This window comes from Hemibagrus wyckioides, linkage group LG01 (assembly GCF_019097595.1).
Source record: "Hemibagrus wyckioides isolate EC202008001 linkage group LG01, SWU_Hwy_1.0, whole genome shotgun sequence".
In the NCBI taxonomy this organism is placed as follows: domain Eukaryota; kingdom Metazoa; phylum Chordata; class Actinopteri; order Siluriformes; family Bagridae; genus Hemibagrus; species Hemibagrus wyckioides.
The window spans coordinates 10443011-10465779 of NC_080710.1; the positions used below are offsets into that span (position 1 = coordinate 10443011).

Consider the following 22769-nt stretch of genomic DNA (forward strand, 5'->3'; position numbering starts at 1 on the left):
GCTACCAGGTGGATCATACAGACCAAAACAAGTTAAGTGGATACAGGCAGCTTATCTGCACCGTGCTGATTGAGTGGATTGTGTAGCACCTACAGGGTTGTGTGTGTGTGTGTGTGTGTGAGGCCAGGAGTGGTGGGGAAGTGGAGCAGCACTGTGGACTGACAGGGTGTATTTTAGCTGCTCGGCTGTAGCCGTGTGTGTGTGTGTGTGTGTGTGTGTGTGTGTGTAAGCAGTACTTTCATAAATGACTATGTGGGTGCCTGTGTGTGTGTGTTTTAAGAGATTGTTGTTAAACTATCTTGCTTTTAAGTGTCTCAGGTAAGAGATAAAGCCCTAATAAAGTGACCTACTATAAGGACTAAATCAGGCCGGGATGCTATTACAGGAAAATAATCAACAACGGTTTAGTGTTACTGTCACTGTGCACATTTCCCTATATCAGCATGCTTTAAAGTGTTTTATTCCTCTTACACACAGCTATTTGCCAGCAATAACAATTTATCTAAGGTTTCTTTAAATGTTGCGGATGTCCATAAAACACGCCGCTTCCCGTTGTCGCTTACAGTAGATTAGATTAGATCAGATTAGATTCAGCTTTATTGTCATTGTGCAGAGTACAAGCACAGGGCCAGTGAAATGCAGTTTCATTACAGCAGCAATAAACAATCAATTCAGCAACAACGCAGCTCGTCATGTCACTGAGAGACGCTTGCAGCTTGTCCTCTGGCCCTGGCTGACACTGGAGACTCCTTAACTAACAAACAAACAAACAAACAAACGTGTCCTTTGCGAAAAATATTGGTGATAAGTTTTGTTTTTTGAATAACAGGATGTTAAATATTCGTCTGATATTATGCAGCACATTTGCTGTAGAAATCCCTGTTACTATAGAAACTATAATGTATTAGCACCAGTCCATTAGATGGAAACCTGCGAGTCGGACCACGGCCCAACTGCTGCTGACCAATCAGCTTTGAGCTTTCAGCAGCGCTGGGATTAAAAGCAAACAATAGCATCAGAAAAAAAAAAACATAACTGATATTGTGAACTTTTTAGTCTCTTAATATTACTGTATAGGAATCTCCATAAAAATAGCTAATAAAGTGAGAAATATTAATGAGATAATAATACAGACCCATGTTTCTGCTCGTTATCACAGCTATGTTAGAAAATGCCTCTGTTGTAGGCAGCATTGATTTGTCTGATTTTACGTTTTGTTTTTCTTTACCAGCTCTAGTTTCAGTTAGAAGAAATGAGTACGCATGTCCGAAACAGACAGGAGTAGTTCCTGTGGTCACGATGGAAAGGTCCTGAGTGGCGGGGAATCCCTGGCCTGTTGTGCAATTCTATACCATAGTGTCTAGGCCCTCTGTCTGTCTGCGTTTGAATGCATGACATGTGCTTGCGTGTTGGCGGTTTAGCTTGTATTATCTCTCCTCGCTGCTCTGTGCTCTGTGCTCTGTGTGTGTGTGTGTGTGTGTGTGTGTGTGTGTGTGCACGTGCATGTGTGTATTAAGCACTGTTCCCTCTTTACCCTGTTACGTAATCATGTTCGCAGGCAGCATGCAAGAGTGTCGAAAGTTCACTCAGATCAATCTCTATCTCTCTCACTCACACACACACACACACAATCTCTCTCTCTCTCTCTCTCTCTCTCTCTCTCTCACACACACACACACACACACACAATCTCTCTCTCTCTCTCTCTCTCTCACACACACACACACATACTCACAATCTCTCTCTCTCTCACACACACATATACTCACAATCTCTCTCTCTCACACACACACATATACTCACAATCTCTCTCTCTCACTCACGCACACTGTCTGTGTGTGTTCATACCATAGGTTATTGGTTTTCCAGTTAACAGCTGATCAGATTTCTCTGCTTTGAAGGGGAATCTAGGTATCTGAATGCCTTAATTGAAAAGAGAGCAGCTCGCCTGGACGCACACTCCCACGAAACTTCAGACGAAACTCTGTGGGGGATTTATTTGGGCTCTTAATGTGTTCCTAATGTGCAGTCATACATTTTACCCAGTCCTAGTGGGCTAGACACCGGGTTTAGACACACGTCAGGAGCAGAAACACATGTGCTGTGTGTGTGTATGTTCGAGAAATTTGGAGGGTGACTGTAACTGCTGGTTTTAAAGTCTGTTTTGGTTTTGTAGCCCGCATACTGGTTGCTATGGCGGGGCTGCTGTGCTATGGTTTGTGTGTGTGTGTGTGTGTGGCGATTTTGTGAGCGTAGTTACATCATTGGCGTCTTGCATAATGCAGTAGAATTTATTTGCTCCAGTTGAGGAGGACGAGAGAGAGAGAGAGAGAGAGAGAGAGAGAGAGAGATGTTAAGGTGACTGACCCGCTGCCAAGATGGTCAGAATTAATGCCTAGAGCTGCCTACACTGAAAAAACATTATCAGACTCTCCGCTCATCAAAATCTACTGAAGTATTCCGCGTGTTATTGTTTTATTAAATGGGAATTCATTAAGTTTGATTAGGAACATAATTTGACTCTGACCAATTTCAGTTTTGTTTTTGTATTTGCTGAACAGGTAAACGTTTGTTTGCATGTATCCTGTTGGTCAGTTACTGACCGGTTTTAATCTTATAGGGTATCAGTCACATGACGGTCAGGAGCTGCCTGCTTCACTGTTTCGTGCAAAAACAACAATTAAAATGAAGAGAAAAAAACCCAGTATATTTTAACATTATAATCCTTTTACAAATTGGTTGTCAAATGTCCACATGGCTCAAATGTTCACTGCTGTTCTGCTGCTTAAAGTGTCTGGACGTGTCGGAGTGCTGCTCAACGCAGGAGAAAACAGCAGGTGTAACTTTCATTTTTTTAAAATCATTATTATTATTATTTATATTATTATTAAATATTCATTATGTAAACTGTTAGATTGGTAGACTTTTTAAATTTTAAAAATCTTTTTTATTTCTTGTGTGTGTATGTATTTGTGTGTATATGTGTGTGTGTGTGTATGTATATATGTATATGTATATATATATATATATATATATATATATATATATATATATATATATATATATATATATATATATATACATACACACACATATACATACATACACAGGGTTTTCAGGCGCTGCCAGATACTATCAGAGTTCTGACCCTCTGCGCAAATCACTCCAGCTTCATGTCTTTTAGCTCACCTGCCTCTGTAGTGTGGAGAAAAGGACTGTCTCGTTGGTGTATTTTTGAGTAATGACTCCATTTCGGGGCTCCTACACAACATGCATAAAGATGAACAGATCTGGTAATTAAATCTAAACGGAGTACACATCACTGTACACTGTGGCATTGTGAGACTGTGCAGAGGTTATTAAACAGCTGCATTACACAAGCCTAACTGATACAGGGAGATTATTGGGACAGCCTGGAGTCCCACTAAACTGATGGTCAGACACACACACACAAACACACACACACGCACGCCACTGATGTCACTGTTGTAATCCCTCCCCCCTGTGGTGTGAGTGAGGTGAAAGTTATGTAAGAAAGATCAGCAGGACTTAAGCAGCTTTAACAGATGCAATTTACCAGCTCACTAACTCTCCCTCGATCTCTCTCACACACACACACACACACACACACCAAAATCCCTCAGTCACCGCTGTCTAATGAACAGTAGGGCAGAGCCTGGTAAATTTGGTAGCCAGGTGTGTGTGTGTGTGTGTGTAAATGAGTGAGAGAGATAGAGAAGGTTGACAGGCTGTGTCACTGCATGGGTTCACAGATCAGCTCATGTTTATCAGTAGACACACACCGGGTAATGTCCCGCCCTAGGCAATGCTGACCACAATCACTTTCTCTCTCTCGCTCTCACACATACACTCCCCCCTCTCCTCTCTCTCTCTCTCTCTCTCTCTCTCTCTCTCTCTTTTGACTTTTGACTTTCCTGTCTCTCTCTCTTTCTTTTTTTTCCCCGTCTCACATGTACTCGTTGGCGTGGTTAACAGATGCAAGCAGCGTTTTTCCCCCTCTCTAAAATTAGGGTGGTAAAATAATGGCAGGAAGAGAAGGAGCGCGAGCGAGAGGGGAATTGATCGAGGTGAAGGAAGGAGGGGTGAGGAATGGGGAGATGGAGATAACGGAGGAGCGGGTATTTTTGGACGGTCACACGTCACACAGACGCAAGTCAGGCCGCTGTACACAAACAGGGACGGAGGTGACAAAAACATGCTTTGAACGTCGTGTGTGTGGTATAGTGTGTGAGGTGTATGTGTGTGTGTGTGAGAACCTAATAAGCAAATGAGCAATCATAAAAGTAGGAAGGAAAAAAAAATGTTTCTGTGGTTTACTGCACAATGTTGATAACAAATTGTAACACACACACACACACACCAGTCTGCCTGTGATGTGGCAGAAACTGATTGTTGTTATAAGCAACTCAAATGTAATGGTGATGCCAGTGATTTTTTTTTTCTTCCTTTTTCTTATTTTGTGTTTTTGTAATATTTGGTGAAGTTCTCCAGATATTAAATAAAATAAATATAATTAATATATATAAATAAAAATAAAAATATGTAAATAAAAATATCTGCTCAGGTCTGTCTTTCCTCTATGGTAAAATCCCATGCAGAATTGGTGCACACACACACACACACACTCTGACCACTTTATTAGGTACACCTGTACACTTGTATCTGATCATGTGACAAACGGCACAATGCATAAAATCACTCGGTTCAGTTTCGGCTCTAGAAGTGGCAGATCTGTGTCCACAAACACCTTGTTGATAAATGATGAAGGCTACGGTAACTCAAGTTAGCTGAAACGTATCTCAGAATTCACAACATGTCAAAGCTTGAGGTGGATGAAACACCACATCGCCTTGCTTTGACTCGACTTGTTGCCGTCATAAAATGAGCAGTTCTGCTGAGCCCGTCCCTGCACAGGTAGAACTTAAGGTAACCTGCTGCCTGCCGTCAAAGCCCGTCTACGTCTCGTATGTTGGTTATGTCTCCTTGAGATGCTTTTCTGCTCACCCCGGTTGTAGCGTGGCTGCCGTAGCCTTCCTGGAAGCTTAACCCAAATCTGGCTCTCCTCCTCTGAGCACTCCCATCAGCAAGACCACAAACCACACTCACTCAGTTCTGTGGGGTTTTTTTTTGTTTTGTTGACAGTCTAGAATTGTGTGTGAAAATCTCAGATCAGCAGTTTTTGGAAATAAACAAACCAGGCTGTCAAGCAACGTGTCAAAATCATCGAGATCATATTTTTCTCCCGGTCTGATGTGAACATTAGCTGAAGTGCTGCATGATCTTATACATTGCTGCTGCAACATGTCAAAGTGGTGTGTGTGTGTGTGTGTGTGTGTGTGTGTGTGTGTTTACATACCCCAGCTGAATATAATCCCATCAGGAGTGTACCACCTCTTTCAGTGTGTGTGTGTGTGTGTGTGTGTGTGTGTGTGTATGGTTTGGGTGTACCTGCTGTGGGGAACAGAGGCTCTCAGTCACTCGGGGTGATGTCATGGGGATTTTGGAGCAGGGGAGTACAGTCGAGCAGGCGGTGTTACCTGCTTATAGACACAAAAATACACACAAGCAGGTGTGTTTCTGTGTGTGGGTGTGTGTGTTTCAGGGTGGGCGTTATGCCACAAATATTATGTCTAGAATCCTACCGAGATTAAACGACAGTCTGGAAAGCCGAGAAGCTTTAACGCGCAATGATTTCTTTATATACAAAAATGTGTAACTATGGATCATTTGAACATCAGTTGCGTAACATTTGTTGATGTCACAGAAGTGCTGACTGTACCGACGTCTTCCTCAGAAAAACAAATCACGATTAATCACGCTAAATATATCGGTACATGTAGTACGTGTGTGTGTGTGTTTGTGGAGAAATGTAGTTTTTTCATACATCAGTACAGCACTGAGATCACAAATACCTGTTGCTGGCATCTCTCTCTCTCTCTCTCTCTCTCTCTCTCTCCCCGCATCCTCTCTTGCTCCTACCTGCTCTATTTGAGGCCTGGCTCTCAGGCTGAAAGGATTAATTGTCGTTTATGTTTTATTTTTTTGTTCTGTTCATTTCTGGGAGTTTATTTTTAGGCCTGAAGTGTCTGGTTGCTATGAGACGGTGTCCAAGAGAGAGTGAGAGAGAGAGAGAGAGAGAGAAGAGAGAGAAAGCGAGGGAATAGAGAGAGGGAGAGAGAGAAATGTTTGCGTTGTGAAGGCTGAATTACAAACACGCTCACGCACTGAGTCAGCGCTGGCACATGTACACACACACACACACACACACACGGTCTGTTAGTTGTTTTTCTGGATTGTCTTTTGTAACGTTGCCGTGTGCCGAGTGTACCTTGTGTGTTCCATGTTCACGCTACCTAAAGTTTTAGCGGATTTCTGAGAGCCGGGAGGCGGAGGAAACGTGACAAACATTTCGTTTGCAGATGCTGCGAGTCACATGCACTCCCTCCGACCATCTCACACACACACACAGGAAACAGAGTTGATGTGGTGGTGCAGGAGGCTTGCTAACTTCCTGCACCACTATACCGTGACACATTCCAGGAAACACCTCAACCCATGCACACACACATACACACACTTTACAGCAAGTCATGCAGTTAGACAGTATAAGACAGGCTTGGTGAAGAAACCTGGCTGGTAGAATTATGTACTCGGGATTAATGACCTGTATGATGATGTGGTCAGATTAACGACGTCGCACAATGAACCCAATTCACACCAGAACTCTGAGGTGTAAATACATACACTCCAAGATGATAAGTGTCTGTTTAATGACTTGTTCAGCAGCAGGAATTAGTTTAGAAGGGCTGTTAGCATAACCCTAACTCGAGCACAGAGCAAGAAATGATCACACAGTCTTTCTGTGAGACAAAGAAGTTCTTCGATTTCTCACCTGGCTGCCATTACCTTTATCCAGAGACAGAGAGAGACTAAGCGAGGGAAAATGAGCGTGAGAGATGTTTCTGCTAAAGAGAGAGGATACGTGTCATGAGGGACAGAGTGTTGGAGATCTGGATAGATGGATGTATGGAGGACTAATGAGTATAAAGGAGGAGTGTAAGAGCTGAACAGAAATACACACCGAGCCCTGGGACTGCCTCTACTCTATGGAATAATATTTTTCACCTCTGCAACTCACAACACTCCAGAGAAGTGTGTGTGTGTGTGTGTGCACAAGCACGAGCAAGTATGTGTGCATTGATTGTACGTTCTCTCAGTGCATTCAGAAATGTATTGTTAGCTGCTCGTCCTTGGCCTGAAGAGTTTGTGCATTGCGAAACAGCATTATTGGAGAAGCACACAAGTGTGATAAAGTTATGGAGGTGTGAAAGCAAATCCTTCACCTCTGTCGTCCACCTCCACCTGTCCACCTCCACCTGTCCTCTCTCTTTCTCTGTGTCTCCGTCTCTCTCTTTACTGTCAAACAATAACCCCTGTGTGCGGGTTTATTTTTGGATCTCCAAGGCCATCTCTCCCTCTGGCTCCCACTCTCTCATGTTCTCTCGCTCTCTTTTCTCTCTCTTGTGCGTTCTCTCTCTCTCTCTCTCTCTCTCTTGTTGCACTCTCGTGTATTCATTGACTTTGCTCACTCTCTGAGGTTAAGAGTACATTCTGTCTTATTTTTAAAGAAACAAGTGTTCACTACAGAAGAAGGAGAAGAAAGAGACAGAACATCCGTGTCGTCAGCGCCAGCACAAACGCTCCAGCGCAACAGTGCACCCAATCTCTTCAGCCCTTGTTTTGTTCTTTGTGCTCCACTCCTCTGCACCCCGTCCTCCCTCTACTCGGTTTACTCTTTTACTCTCTCTTTCTCTCCCTGATGAATCTTTAATGCGCTTGTGGTTTTAACTGTGGTCACTGAGAGGTTCTGATTTTTCCCGACTTCGCATCTCCCACCTTTTCTGTCCTCTCACCGTCGTCACATGAGCCTTTTTCAGCAGCGTGCTGTGGAGGGGCGAGCGATATGCCAGGTACACATCACGATACTCAAAAGCGCTTTCTCTGTTTATCACGGTTTCATCTGTTCATCACAGTTTGCTTGGAACATGCCGATATTTAATAAGGAACACGCAGGGAAATTAACTGTTTTTTTGTTGTTGTTTAAGTTCTCACTTAAGTTGTTTTGAGTAAAACTGTCTAGCATTTGAATAAATGGAAATGTGTTCTCGCTCATAACACACTGCGGTTGTGTTCTTAGCATTCAGCTCCTATTGTTTATTAGTTCGCATTACAGAAAGATGATGATATAGCTTTATCACAAACTTGTTGCTTTTGGTGATTGGCTGTTCCTCTGTCAGGGAAATCTAGTTACACTAGATCGTAAATGTCTGTATAACAGTAAAGAAGCATCCTTCAGCTCAAACACTCAGTTGGCTAATTTTAAGTAATTTCTTAATCACTATAGTAGATACAATGTGTGTATGCAGCTATAGATACTTTATGGAGCGATAGAGCATGCTTTGTGGAGTTCTAGAACATTCCATATGCAGCTATAGAATATACGTTATGTAGTGCATGTTTTAAGAGCATGCTTTATGTAGTTCTAGAACAGCTATAGAACATGCTTTAAGAGCATACTTTAGGTAGTTCTAGAACATTGCATATGCAGCTATAGAACATGCTTTATATAGTTCTAGAACATTCGATATGTAGCTATAGAATATGCTTTATGTAGCTATAGAATATGCTTTATGTAGCTATAGAATATGCTTTATGTAGCTATAGTGCAAGTTTTAAGAGCATGCTTTATGTAGTTCTAGAACAGCTATGGAATATACTTTATGTGGTTCTAGAACAGTGCATATGTAGCTATAGAATATGCTTTGTGGTTCTAGAACATTCCATATGCAGCTATAGAATATACTTTATGTAGCTATAGAGCATGCTTTAAGAGAATACTTTATGTAGTTCTAGAACATTCTATATGTAGTTACAGAATATAGCATATGTAGCTATAAAGCATTCTTTGTGGTTCTAGAACATTTCTTTTGCAGCTGTGGAATATACTTTATGTAGCTATAGAACATGCTTTATGGAACACGGCTCCTGCAGCTTTCTTTTTTTCTTTTTCATTCTTTTGGTAAGTATTAATTAGGTTTCACTTTCAGAAAGTTGATGTCTATTCAAAACGCATGAAAGTAAATTGCATTAAACACGGCACGTGTTTGTTCGGACTCTACATCAAGCCACACGGGTGTCATTCAAGCACAGATTAAACAGCCGCTCTCGTTATCAGTGGATTAGGTGATCAAACGTGGAGCTGAAAACTTTCAATTACACCAAAACTTCACTTAGTCAAAAAAGTGTAGTCACCGCTAGAACACACACTTTCTCTCTCTGCAGTAATATTAGTCTTCACACTGAGCTGTTAAAGAGTCTGGCTACTGAAACCCACCCCTCTCACACACACCCTGCTCATCCTAACACACACACACGCCTCTGGAGTTGAAGAAGTGCACAGAGTTGCTACTAGCGTTAATGACAAAGGGGTGAATAAAGCTGTCCTCTTCAGTTTCTCCCCACAGTGAATCGCTGCTCTGTGTTGCCTGACAGAAACTCTTTCATGTCATCAGTTTGCTTTTTGCTAATCCTCACACACACACACTGCACGATGGGTATGCTTCCTCTCATAACAATGCTGCCGTATGCTCGAGTGCTCAAGATTCTTCAAATACATTTAAAAAAAAAAAACAACAACACGTTGCACCTCGGACAGCCAGCTTTCTTGGATTTACATACTTGGATGAGGCATCAGAGGGGGGAGAGAGAGAGAGAGAGAGAGAGAGAGAGAGAGAGGAGCAATTTGACCTGGATGACAACAGACTAGGAGACGAGCTATGATCTCATCCCTCTCTTTCACCCCTCCTCCGTTTGTTTCCCTTTCCCCCCCATAACCCCCCCCCACTCCCTCCTCAGGCCCCTTTCGCCTGCTTCTCTTTTCCTCCTCTATATCGTTTCATTCCATCACTTGCTACACGTTCACTCCTTTCCTTTTTAACTCTACTCTTATTTTATTAGACAACAACTTCTAGCATTTTTCTTCAACAAACGCGCGCTAATGTCCCAGGGCAGAGATTACCCCTCTCTTCCCTCAGATACTCCCGTGCGAAGACGGCTCCTTGAATTATTGATGAAGTGCGAGTGTGTGCGCGCTGATCTGTCCTCTTCTCCTCTGTGGTAAGGATCCTGTGTCTCCCCCTTGGGGAGGGTGGGGAGGGGGGAAAACCAGAGACAGAAAGACACAGAGAAGGGCTGGAGGTCATAGAGGTTAAGTAGGGAGGGGGGATGAGGTCATACGCTCTTGCACTCACAAGCCAACTCTCTGGTAGAGCATTAAAAAGCTTTACACACACACACACACACACACACACTGCACTGTTTCCCACACAGGGCACAATACACACTGCTGCATATACTTTCACCCACACATAACATGCTTCAGCTCACTTTACAGAATAGAACAGATCTGTAGCCACTAAACGAGAACTTTTCTTCTTATATCTTTAACACATCCACTTTAACTAGTGATAAGAGCAATCGGTATCTTCACAGAATCACTCAATTCACTGATCTGAATCAAAGCCTTGGATTATACTGGATTGCGTACCCCGTGAATATTTGGGGGAGTAAAGCAGCGTCCACTAGATGGCACATCCGAGTCAAAGCATCCCTGTTAATCAGGTTTCCAAGACAAACTCTGAAATGTTGAACGATTCCATACACAGCAAAGAGAGAGCTGGAATTTTTTTAAAGTAATAACTTGTCACCAGCAGGGTGATTGTCGTCATGAGCTGCATCTCTAGTCCCATCCAGGACATATTTCTACCTCACACACATTTATGCTGAAATGAATGTTTTTGGTCATTTCAGCATAATACATCGTTGTCATATTTCTTAGTGTCAAGGGCTATCTGAACCAAATTAGGATTAAACAGGCTTGTTTTAATTCACCTTGTACTCTGAGGTAATACTGGATAAATCTCACTCAAAGCATGGCTTCTCCTTAATCACAGGAACTGAGTGGAGGTTTTAAACTTCAGATGTGAATTCAATTAGGTTGATAATGAAGTAGGGTGGCATGGTGCCGCAGCAGGCTGCACAGATGCCTCCTTGCTCCAGGCTCTCCGTTTCACGTCTGCGCAGAGGTTCGCATGTTCTCTTCCTCCGGGTTCTCCAATTGTCTGCTACTGTCCAACAACATGCAATGTGCATGATGCTCAACAATGGACTGGCATCCTGTTCAGATTTTCCCACTTTACTGACGAAGAAGTGAATGGAAATGACATAAGACATTAATATGCTACTGCAGTATGCAAAACAGACAGTTAATTATGAATGGCCTTATGATTTAGTTAGCCAAGAAAACAGAATTAAATAACAACTGGAACTATGGAAAACATTTTATAGCATTTAGGAGATACCTTCATCCATCCATCCATCCATCCATTTTCTTTAGTGCTTATCCTACACAGGGTCACAGGGTACCTGAAGTCTGTCCCAAAGGACTCGTGGTACAAAGCAGAAGACGTCCAGGTTTGGGTTCCAAACATTACAGGGAACAATTAGACACTACAGACATTTTTGAGATGCCAGCACAAGTCTTTTGACTGGTGATGGAAACCAGAGAGAGTACCTGGAGGAAACCCCTGAAGCATGAGGAGAACATATGTATACGCCTCCCACACAGGGAGGAGGCAGGAATCGAGCCCCCAGCCTTGGACGTACTAACCAGCATACTAGCTGCTGTGCCATCTCTCATACCCTTATCCAGAGTGACCTGAATGAGCTTGTGTGCTAGTAAAAGAGTGCTGCAACAACTTAGTGGAGATATGATGGAAAAATCTTGACGGATGGTGGGTTCAGTCCTGTGACATGCTGCTCAACAGGGGGTGACATTTGTCCTCAGGTATACTGTAAGTACCTGATCATCACATTCATATGTGCTTGTTGAATTCCAGATTCTTCTTGTTCCTATTCCAGAGTGGTTACCCCCTCTCTAATTACCCCCACTCTCCTGGGAAGGCTTTTCACTACATTTTTAGCGTGGCTCTGGGGATTTGAACATTCAGACACAAGACCATTAGTGAGGTCTGGCAGTAATGACAGCCGAAGAGGTCTGGGGTGCAGTCAGCGTTCCAGTTCATCCCAGAGGTGTGCAGTGGGGTTAAGGTCAGGCTTCTGTGCAGGAACCTTGATGTTCTTTTACTCCAGCTTTGGCAAACCAGGTCTTGCTCTGTGCACAGGGGCAGTGTCGTGCTGGAACAAGCTTTAGCCTCTTTGTTCCAGGAATGGGAAACCATACATCTACAGCATATAAAGACATTCTCGATGATTTTGTTCTACCAGCAGTTTGGGGAAGGCTCATATATGGCTGTGATTGTCAGATGCCCACAGACCTTTAGCTATATATGGGTGTGGGTCAATTTTATTTTATTTATTTGTTTTTCTTGCAGGCAGAGAGGGTTGTAGTAGGCCAGTCTTAAGATGACAAGAGGAAGTGAGCTCTGTGGAGAGCAAAGTCCAGCTCCTTTTTTTTGTTGTTGTTGTTAAAAAATGAGAAACCTACATGATCAAGTCACGTTAGCTTTAAGAGGAGAGAATGTGAGTTAGTTGTTTAGACCTACGCCGAGGTTGGGTGTGTTGTCAGACGGTGTGATTCAATCACAAGATATTGACGTGGGAATCCATCTCCAGAGATATACAGCAGCTGGGATTTAGTTTCAGCGGATACTAACAACAGCTTTGCAGATGTGTTTTACATACAGTAGGTAAGGGAAGAATGCGCTGGGAACACAAGACGGGTTTGTGTTTGGCAACGGCAGCAAAGGCACAACTCGGCTTTGTGTGTTTATGTAGTACAAACATTTAGCACAAGTTACAGAAACAAGTTCCCGCATGCGTATGCCGGAGCGTTTTTTGTTTTTTTGTTTTCACGGTGATGCCATAGGTTTGCAAGAGTCCGTGTGTGTATGTGTGTGTGTATGTGTGTACGTAGTCTCCCCATATCAACACACCAGCGCTGCAGGGCTTGTTGTATGCGGTTAGTAATATGATCAATAATATGCACACACACTTACTCGCACACACCCCTATCTCGGAGAGGTTTTGTCCTTGAGGCTGAGCTCGGTCTCGGATGCTTTAGCACAAATAGCTGGCTGTGTGTGTTTGTGTGTGTGTTTGTGTGTGTGCCCATAGAGAAGCATGGGATCAGGCATCACGCCTCCACACAAGATTTTTTAGTACTATTAGTTCAACAAAGTACGTGTGTGTGTGTGTGTGTGTGTGTGTGTGTGTGTGTGTGTGTGTGAGAATTACACATCTGTAAGTGTATCCATCATTGCCAGAAGGCTGTGTGTGCTTGTGTGACTTAGGAGTCTGTTCTTCATTGTTCATCAGGGAGTTTGACAGACATTGACTTTGGCTCAGACTTCTTAGCGGAGATCGTTTTCATGTGTGCGTGTGTGTGTGTGTGTGTGTGTGTGTGAGACCTGAAACCAGATCTGTGCCTGTCAGAATCTTTGGGGCATGGCACATTTGACCTCTTAAAGGGGCAATCACAGAGCTTTTTCATGTGCTCTACTGTGCAGCACAGTGTCAGTGGATCTGCTAATGCCCTCATATACATGCTCTAATGGAACACATACCAGATGAATTCTTCAATCCGATTGGCCATAAGGTGCTGATTCATTTCCTGTAACCGCAGCTCAGTCTAATATGTTATTGTTTCTATAGTAACTACTTACATAGAAGCTGGAATAGAGTACATATGGACATGCGTCAACAAATTTACATGTGCGACTCATTTTCTGCCTGCAGATGTTTGTTTAGATTTTTTATTTATTTAATTTTAGTTTCCAGTGTCAGCACATTGTAACAGTCGGGGATAAAGCTGTAGGTTTTCCCACATGGGAAAGTCTTCAGGACAGAGGACCTGGGTAACTTGATGAGTTGCTTTTTTTTTTGTTTTGGGAGAGTTTATAAGAGGAAACTGAAGGAGATGCCGGTTACTGTTTACAGTGATAACAGGAACTTGTTTTGCAGACGTTCTGCAACATTGCACGTAACTGTAAATGATCAATTACGGCATTGTTTAATTAATGAAATAACGCTTTTGTTGGGAAATTGCTGTGGTCTAAAACCACTTCAGGTGTCGTGTTAAGTCTCTACACCACTCGGTGGTTGATTACTTTCCTATAACAGCGTATTATAGCGTTCTGTTATGGAAGATAAAGTATCGTATCGTCTCCGATTATGGGAAAAGTTACTCATGCGGAGAGTGCCACTGCTTACTGCCGTTCCAGCCCTAGTGTTTCTCGAACCTTAAGCAAATTATTTTTAAAAGGTTGTTACGGGTATGCAAATCATCGTCTATATGCAATAACTGTTATGCAAAGTGTCTGAAGACAGCACAACACAATGATGTAATCGAGTGCCAGACGGACACACACCAGTCATGGTTAGACTTGAAACCTGAAACTCTAGCACCGTTTTTTTTTTTTTTTTTCCCCCCCTAAACTGTTTCTAAACATTTCTGCATCAACCCGGCCAAGAATTTCCTCATTCAGTATATTCAATAGTCTTCGTGAAAAACAGCAGGATGGTAAACACCTCAGTGGCGGCTTGTAAATAGCTTGTACTCGATCCGCTGGAATAGAACTTCACAAAGAGAACAATGCGAGGAGGATCTCCAGTGAATCGCTGTGGCTGTGTTTTTGTCTGCACATGCACGCAGGTACATGCGTGTGTTTGCACATGTGTGTACACGGCCTGAAATAAATGCCCCGGGCGCCGAGGATGTGCTTATTTTTCTGCTAGCTCTTCATCCCAGACGCTCTTTAATTCACAGGCTTCTTATGTCCTCTGTATCTCCAACTAAATTGTCTATATGGTACATTTCTATTTTAATTGTAATCGAATTACTTGGGTTTGTTTTAGGACGTTTTGTGTAAGGATGAAAAGACTGTCCTGGAGTGACGTATTCCTAGAACACCACAGTGTTCATTTAGTAAAAAATGGAGCTTTTGTGTTTTTAGATACGGATATAGATATGGAATGACTCCAAGATAAGTTAGTTCCTGTTACTACGTACATTATAACAGCTATAAACAGTTGTTTTCCTCATCAGTCTCTTTCTTTTTCCCCCCCCTCTCAAAACGTTCAGCTTGTCATGAGAAACCAGGAACTCTTCTGTTCTGGAGAATTTCCTCTGGTGGAAAAGTATCTGTGTTACAAAGCACTGACACCCGAGACTCCGTCTAGTGATGTTAAATAAACGAAGCTTTCCCTGAAGCCTCGCTGTGGATGTTTTTCTTTTCTTAAACAACACTCGTTTGCTGTTCGTCTTGTGTTCGTATGTGGAGCGTCCACTATACACATCCCTGCGTTAACATAGTAACAATAATGTATTAGAATGAGTGCATTAATGTAAACTATTGATCTGACGCACAGTGATCTGATTCGAGCATCAATTGTTAGTTATTCTGAAGGTTTTTTACATGTTGGAATCCGTCTGTACTTGTTTAAGCAGTATTTCAGTCTTTATTATTATTTATAGAGGGTTTTTTTTTTCCTCCTCTAGATCTGACTAGCTACAGTTTATATTTGAAACTTCCAAAGTGTCATCATTGAAACAGGAAAAATGACTCAGTAGTTGAACCCCGGTAAACTCTACAGATTATTAGAGATTATACGATTACGCGAGGCTTGAGATCAACCTTATGCGACCTCAGACCGATTACTCTAAACCTGGCCCTGACCTCAAATCAGTGTGAGGAAGAGAGTCAGAGCGATGATGGAGATGGAGCTTGAAAAGCATTTTTGTTTAGTTACGTCTCTTATCCTCATTTCTGTGTTTCAGGGTTCGCCTTTCCAGAATGGGCGTACAAGCCCGAGTCGAGCCCGGGCTCCAGGCAGATCCAGCTGTGGCACTTTATCCTGGAGCTGCTCAGGAAAGAGGAGTACCACGATGTCATCGCCTGGCAGGGGGACTATGGCGAGTTCGTCATCAAAGACCCGGACGAGGTGGCCAGGCTGTGGGGGGCACGCAAGTGCAAGCCTCAGATGAACTACGACAAACTCAGTCGAGCTCTCAGGTACACTTGTTTCACAGTCACAGACCAGTCGTCTCTTATTAGTCGCTCTATCCGAGTCGTCCATGTTGAAGCTGTGACAGAAAGCATCCGGCATCCACATACCACTCTGTAAACAAACTTGTGCAACAAGGTTTAACCTAATGTGACCTGTCCAGCTGAGAGCTGGCTGAGCTTTTTCTTATTCTACGCAAAACATAAAATAAATAAGTGCCCTGATCAGGCAGGACCATGTGGCACAGAATTTGACACAATCATACTGTTATACAAAATACGGTCAGATAAAAATAGTCACAAATGGAATTAAAAGTAAAATAAAATTAAATAATAGGGAAATAAAATGGATTTTGGTGTGCAGTAAAATGAGATTAGCTGTACAAAAATATAGCATCCGGATACAATGACTGATATGAACTAAATAAATCTCATTATATTCAGTTATTTGCGTGAACGGGCGGAGCGCAGTTGTGTAATATTTACTCCTGTTCCTCACACCGGTCTCGAGCTGCCATTTTGTGAATGGCTGAGAAAGCCGTCCTCTCAAATGTGCTACTATTTTTGTGAAATCAGCACTTAACCTCATGAAGTGCTAAGTGCGCCAGGCAGGCTTCGTAAATCATTAACCCTAGGAAATGATCTGTTATAAAAACCCTGCTTATGCTAATTTGAAGCATCTCTGCCTTGTTGCGTTGGCTCGTTCCCGAACAAGCTAAGCGTGCCACGTCTGATCATTGGAAGCACAGTGTCCTAACCCGCATGTCACGTCTTCTCAACGGGAGGCTTGTATACACTAACTCTTATCCCTTTTCCCGCCACGTACACAATCAGCCTTTATGTGAGGACGTTCCACTCCACCAGCACTTCTGTCTTCATCACATTCACTACTTAACCTTATGGAATGTATACGGAGTGAGCATTGTAAAACGATCCACGTCCAGCGAAAGCACTACTATTGTTATGGCACCAGGACGCTTTGTACCAGGTCTCCTCAGTGTTTGCAGTAAACGTCACAGACAGCATAACACTGTCAACACCTAGATAAAAGTGTCTGCCAGATGAATAAATATAATGTGAAATGTAAACATTGGCCACGGCGTGTGTGTGTAGGTGGACGCCACACCTGTCAGTCACTGTCCACACCTTCCTCTTAGTGAGAGTGCAGACATGAGCAGGACAGCATTGGGGACACATTCGATTCTGCATATTGTGTCCATCAGGAAGATTTGGCTAGCGATTTAACAGCCAAACATCCCAAGCATAGTATATTCCTGAGACCAAGCTCAAACCATGTGTATAGGAACGTCTATCATAAATCTGCACTATGTAAACATGCAGCCTAATGAAAGAGGCTGCGATATGGATCTCCACTGACCAGATACAGTCGTTCTCAGTACTACAGTGACGCTGATGTGTTAAAGAATGATGAACCACCCCACTGTCACTTAGCTGAGCCAGATATATTCACTCAACAGCAATGCTGCGCTCTGAGTCTTAGCACTGATAGCCAAGCGGTCAAGGTGTCCGATTACTGACCGGAAGGTTGCAAGGTCAAATCCCAACACCACCAAGCTGCCACTGCTGGGCCCTTGACCCTCATGTTCTTGTATAAATGAGATCAATTTAAGTCGATCTGGATAAAGATGTCAGCCGAATGCTGTAAATGAAAAAGGGAGTGATTAACACACTGTTCACGTGTGTGTGTGTGTGTGTGTGTAAACTAACAAACATAGTGTCTTAGTAAGGTGTCAAGCCAACAGTAACCACCAGAGCTGCTGAACTGGGCCTCGAAGCTGTATTTTGGATAGATGTACTGATGTGGGAAAAACGAAAAATAAAAAAGATTCAGAAATAAAGGAGCTCTTAGTGAATCGCCGACAGACTCCAGGAATGCAGCGTAAATATACAGCGTGGCGAACAAAGCCAAGTGTTTGAGTTGTGAATGCCACCAAAACCTCTGATTTGTGAAACATCTTTTCCTGCGTAATGGCAAATGAAAGTGTGTGTGTCTGTAAATTACTGTCTAAAAGCTTGAATGCTGTAAAGTTTCGATGTTATCAGTAGAAGAATGCCAGTAATGTCACAGGTAGTGATTGTGAGAACACGAAGACTTTCTACAGTTCATCAAGTTTTCTTAACAGCCTTGGTGATATTTGTGTAATTTTTTTTTTTTTTTTTTTTTGGAATCAACAGGCACATTTTGCACCACCCACCACTGATGTATTTATGTATTTTCAGTTCATCACTGTGTTTGCCAGTTGGGATCTGGTGCGATTGTGTCATTATGACACTCTCCAGTGTGTTCTCCGGACCGGCGCCCGTCTCTTTCCTGTCGTGCGCGTGTGGAAATTCCCACTCCGTGCAACAGCATTGTCCCAGTGTTGTTGTTCCACAGCAGGTCAGGACACACACAGCTTCCCCTCGCCTCTAACGCAGGGTGGAGGAACCTCCTCCCTGCTCCCGTCCCTGCATCCTCCCACCACCGGGACACAATGGGGTCCGTGTGCATTGCTCGAGCAGTCAGCCTTTACAGACTTGGCCTGAGGGATCGTTTGCACATACCTGCGATGCCACGGTGCCTGCGGATAATTACTTTCAGCTCCGGCGTCTTACAGGGTGTCCTGTCCTACAGGTGTAAGATCTGAAGTGACCTACTTCAAGTCTTTGCGTTTGATTGATGTTGATTGGGTGTGTGTGGAGAGAGTGAGTCAGAGGATTTGGACTACAACAGATCCCTTTGTCGAACGGACGGTGACGACTGTTCAAGTTTGTGTGTGTGTGTGGGGTGAAGAGGAGCGGGGAGTGGGCCTGGGGGCAGACTTGTATACATCTTATTGTCAAAGACAGAATGGCTTCTTTCTTAGGCTAGTGGGTGAAGAGAGACGCACACAGTACACACTCGTGGCACACTCTGACACGCGGAAACACACTCTTACACACGCGCACACAGCATGATGTTTATCTGCCAGTTCACAATAGAGGCCGTGGACGTATCACAACTCGAGTGTGTCAGTGAGTGTGACGGGCTTTAGTAAACAAACCGCATTAGTGCCAGTTCACTGATGTTTGTTTCTGCATGTACGGTCACTCTTATACCCCTTACGTAAAATATACTATATAAATAATGTGCTCGTGTCTGAATAAACTAATATCATGAACTCTAGATCAAAGTTTGAGGGTGATGTCAGTTTTATAGCGGACACAGGGTCACTGGAAAGTATGGTGAAGTTTACTGCGAGATCAGTCATGTAGAAATGAGTAAACATCAATTAAAGCCACACAAATAATCCACAGCAGTGTGATGACCCAAGCAGAGTTCCCGTTATTATCCCAAAGTGGAATAGTTTCCAGTAAAACCAAAGCCCCAAGTGTTATTCCTCATACACCACAGCAATTCTGTTTCCCCAGTTTCATCACCTGCCAATTCCCATCCAACGGCCAGCTCTCTCATCATGTGACCGCTACTAACTGGGGACAGTGAACTCGCAGGTGCATGTGATTGGCAAGGGTCACTCTGATTGAAAGGGCAGAGAGAGCATGCCGTGCATCCCATCCAGAAAGAACGGGTTCTGAAACATCACACTTTTTATCCAATCGCAAGAAGCAAGTACTGTAATGATTTCCACCACAGAGTCCATTAAAGCACACCTTCTGATTGGAGAATTCAGCAGTGATGTGCTGCAATATAACTGGATTAATTCTCTCCCATTCAATCATTTCCTGACATGTATATACGTAGTTTGTAGGTTTGGGTGCTGTGTGTGTGTGTGCGTGCGTGCGTGTGTGTGCTGTCTGTGTTTAATTTAAAGCCAGTCTCTCAACTCTGATTGAGGAAACCTGCTTCATTCCCGAAAATCATGCTTTCATTACTTGGCCCAGTCCAGCTTTCATGCCCAGGATGTAAGAGGCAGGGCAGAGTGCTGCATGTGGGTAATTGCACCCAAAGCTAGACACACAGAGAATCCTGCTCTTTTGAAGTCAGGTCAAATGGGGTGTGAGTGTGTGTGTGTGTGTGAGTGTGTGTGTGAGTGTGTGTGTGAGTGTGTGTGTGAGTGTGTGTGTGAGTGTGTGTGTGAGTGTGTGTGTGAGTGTGTGTGTGAGTGTGTGTGTGTGTGTGTGTGTGTGTGTGTGTGTGAGTGTGTGTGTGAGTGTGTGTGTGAGTGTGTGTGAGTGTGTGTGTGAGTGTGTGTGTGAGTGTGTGTGTGAGTGTGTGTGTGTGTGAGTGTGTGTGTGAGTGTGTGTGTGAGTGTGTGTGTGAGTGTGTGTGTGAGTGTGTGTGAGTGTGTGTGTGTGTGTGTGTGTGAGTGTGTGTGTGTGTGAGTGTGTGTGTGTGTGAGTGTGTGTGTGTGTGAGTGTGTGTGTGTGAGTGTGTGTGTGAGTGTGTGTGTGTGTGTGTGTGAGTGTGTGTGTGAGTGTGTGTGTGAGTGTGTGTGTGTGTGTGTGTGTGTGTGTGAGTGTGTGTGTGAGTGTATGTGAGAGTGTGTGTGTGTGTGAGTGTGTGTGTGTGTGCGCCTGCCTATGTGTGTGTCTTTCTGTGCATGTCTGTGGGTGTGTGGGTCTGTGTGCTTGTGTGTATCTGTGTGTGTGTCTTTCTGTGTGTCTCTGCGTATCACTCTGTGTGTCTCTCTGTGTGTGTCTCTCTGTGCGTTTGTGTAAGAGTCTGTGTGTGCGCACGTGTGTATGCGTCTCTCATAACTGTGTCTATGCGTCTCTCATAACTGTGTCTATGCGTCTCTCATAACTGTGTCTATGCGTCTCTCATAACTGTGTCTATGCGTCTCTCATAACTGTGTCTATGCGTCTCTCATAACTGTGTGTATGCCGTGTTCTCGGGATGTTCTACCTTCGTAAACCTCAGGATTGTTGGCTTATTTCTTTGCTTGTTTGTTTATTAGGGCCGTGACAGTTGACTGGATCAGTTCAAATCACTAGCAATCCAACTGCAATGATCCTTTAATAGGGATATCGCACCCAGTCGCTTTGGCCATCTGTCCTGTTCTAGTTCCCCTGCATCTTCATGTGTGCTCTGCTCCCTTCTGTATGTTGTGTGGAAGAATGAAACCAATATATGAATCATGCTGAGTAGAAGTAGAAAGTAAACGATCTGTATGATGTTGTTTTGTTGACCGCAGCAAATTCTCTGACCTTAGTCATGTTTATTAGTTAAGGTGTAGAGATGAGGGAAGGTGCCACGTACAGAATTCACCAGTCAGGTGGGTGGTCTGTCATAAGATGATAATAGTGAGAATGATCATGTCCTTTGTTTACACAGATTTTTTTTTTTTTTTTTTCCTTTTTTATTCTCATTCTTTCTTAAAACAGTCTCATTAATTGTGTTTGTAAGAAAAACAGGTACATATGGACATGTGTTAACACCCACACTGTGTGGGTCTAACACTCGCTCTCACACTCTCCCTCCATCTTCTGGCCCACCGATCTGTTTTTGTCTGAACCTCGAAAGAGCCTGTCTGAACATTCACGACTTCTCTTAATAACCATAATTCTCTCTCTGACACACACACACACACACACACACACTCACACACACACACGCAAACCGCAAGTCTGAATCTGTCTGTCTCGCCATAATGTACCACACACTGGTGTGCATCCTCCAAAAAACACACACACACACACACTCTTTCCATTTATTCCTGTGTTATTAGAGATAAGTAATTCTGTACACATATAACTCTAGCCTCAATGCAACAAGGCCTTTTGCTTTTCCCAAAAATACCAGCTATTTTGACCAACAGTTTCAAAATTCTCACACATCCCTTTAATTGTATGGACATTTGGTCCCCGTAAAGGTGTAACGCCGAGCTGAACACACAACAAAGCCGCATCCTATAAACACCTGAAAAATCGCCTGTGTCAGCATCTTCCCTTAAACCTGCCATTCACACAAATGAGTGGTTTACAGGTTGTAATGGGTAAGATCAAAAGATAGATTCCACACACACACACACACACACACACACACTGTGATGAGAGGCTGATCGCATTCGGGACACATTTAGGTTCGTATAAATAGAAGGAGCAACCAGAAACGATAGACGTTATTTAAAGAGCCGGAGGAGGGAAAAGTTCATATACATGCAGCGAGAGAGAAACAAATTATATAAAAGGATTCAGAAAGGAGAACTTTAACAGTAGGTTATATAAACTCAAACTGGGATGACCACAGCTGTCCTTAAATGGACAACATGCACGTGTTCCTCGGGTCGTTTTACAATAAAGGAATGTGTTTGTGTCGTCCTGCAGGTATTACTACAACAAACGGATCTTGCACAAAACTAAAGGCAAGCGCTTTACCTACAAGTTCAACTTCAACAAGCTGGTCCTCGTCAACTACCCCTTCATAGACATGGGGTCTGCAGGTACAAGCGCACACGCGCACACACACACACGCATGCGTGGACACACACTGCCTACATGCTGTCTTTTAAACTCCTACACAAACAAAATGACACACACGTGCAAACACGCATGCAGACAAACTGCCCACTCACTGTACTCTCTACATAACTCACACAGAACCTAATGTTTTTCCATCTCATGCCATGTTTTGTCCCTTTCTTGTTTTTTTTTTGTTTGTTTTTTTTATTTATTATTATTTTTTTAACTCTCTTTGTTTGTTCGCACTCTGTCTCACTGTGTGTA

The 22769-nt window shown here is 43.3% G+C and overlaps 1 protein-coding gene across 2 annotated transcripts in view; it reads left to right on the forward strand.

The window, feature by feature from the left end:
- The window catches only part of erfl3 (Ets2 repressor factor like 3), a 41020-nt gene that overhangs the window by 14112 nt on the left and 4139 nt on the right, over positions 1–22769 (forward strand). Inside the window, exons 1-3 of one of the 2 annotated variants that reach the window (XM_058392540.1) lie at positions 7841–7991; positions 15878–16112; positions 22371–22486. In XM_058392540.1, coding sequence (XP_058248523.1) covers positions 7985–7991; positions 15878–16112; positions 22371–22486 — 358 coding nt within the window. In that variant the 5' untranslated portion in view covers positions 7841–7984. Of the gene's footprint in view, positions 1–7840; positions 7992–15877; positions 16113–22370; positions 22487–22769 lie in introns of those variants that run through there. The other variant, XM_058392533.1, reaches the window with a different exon arrangement.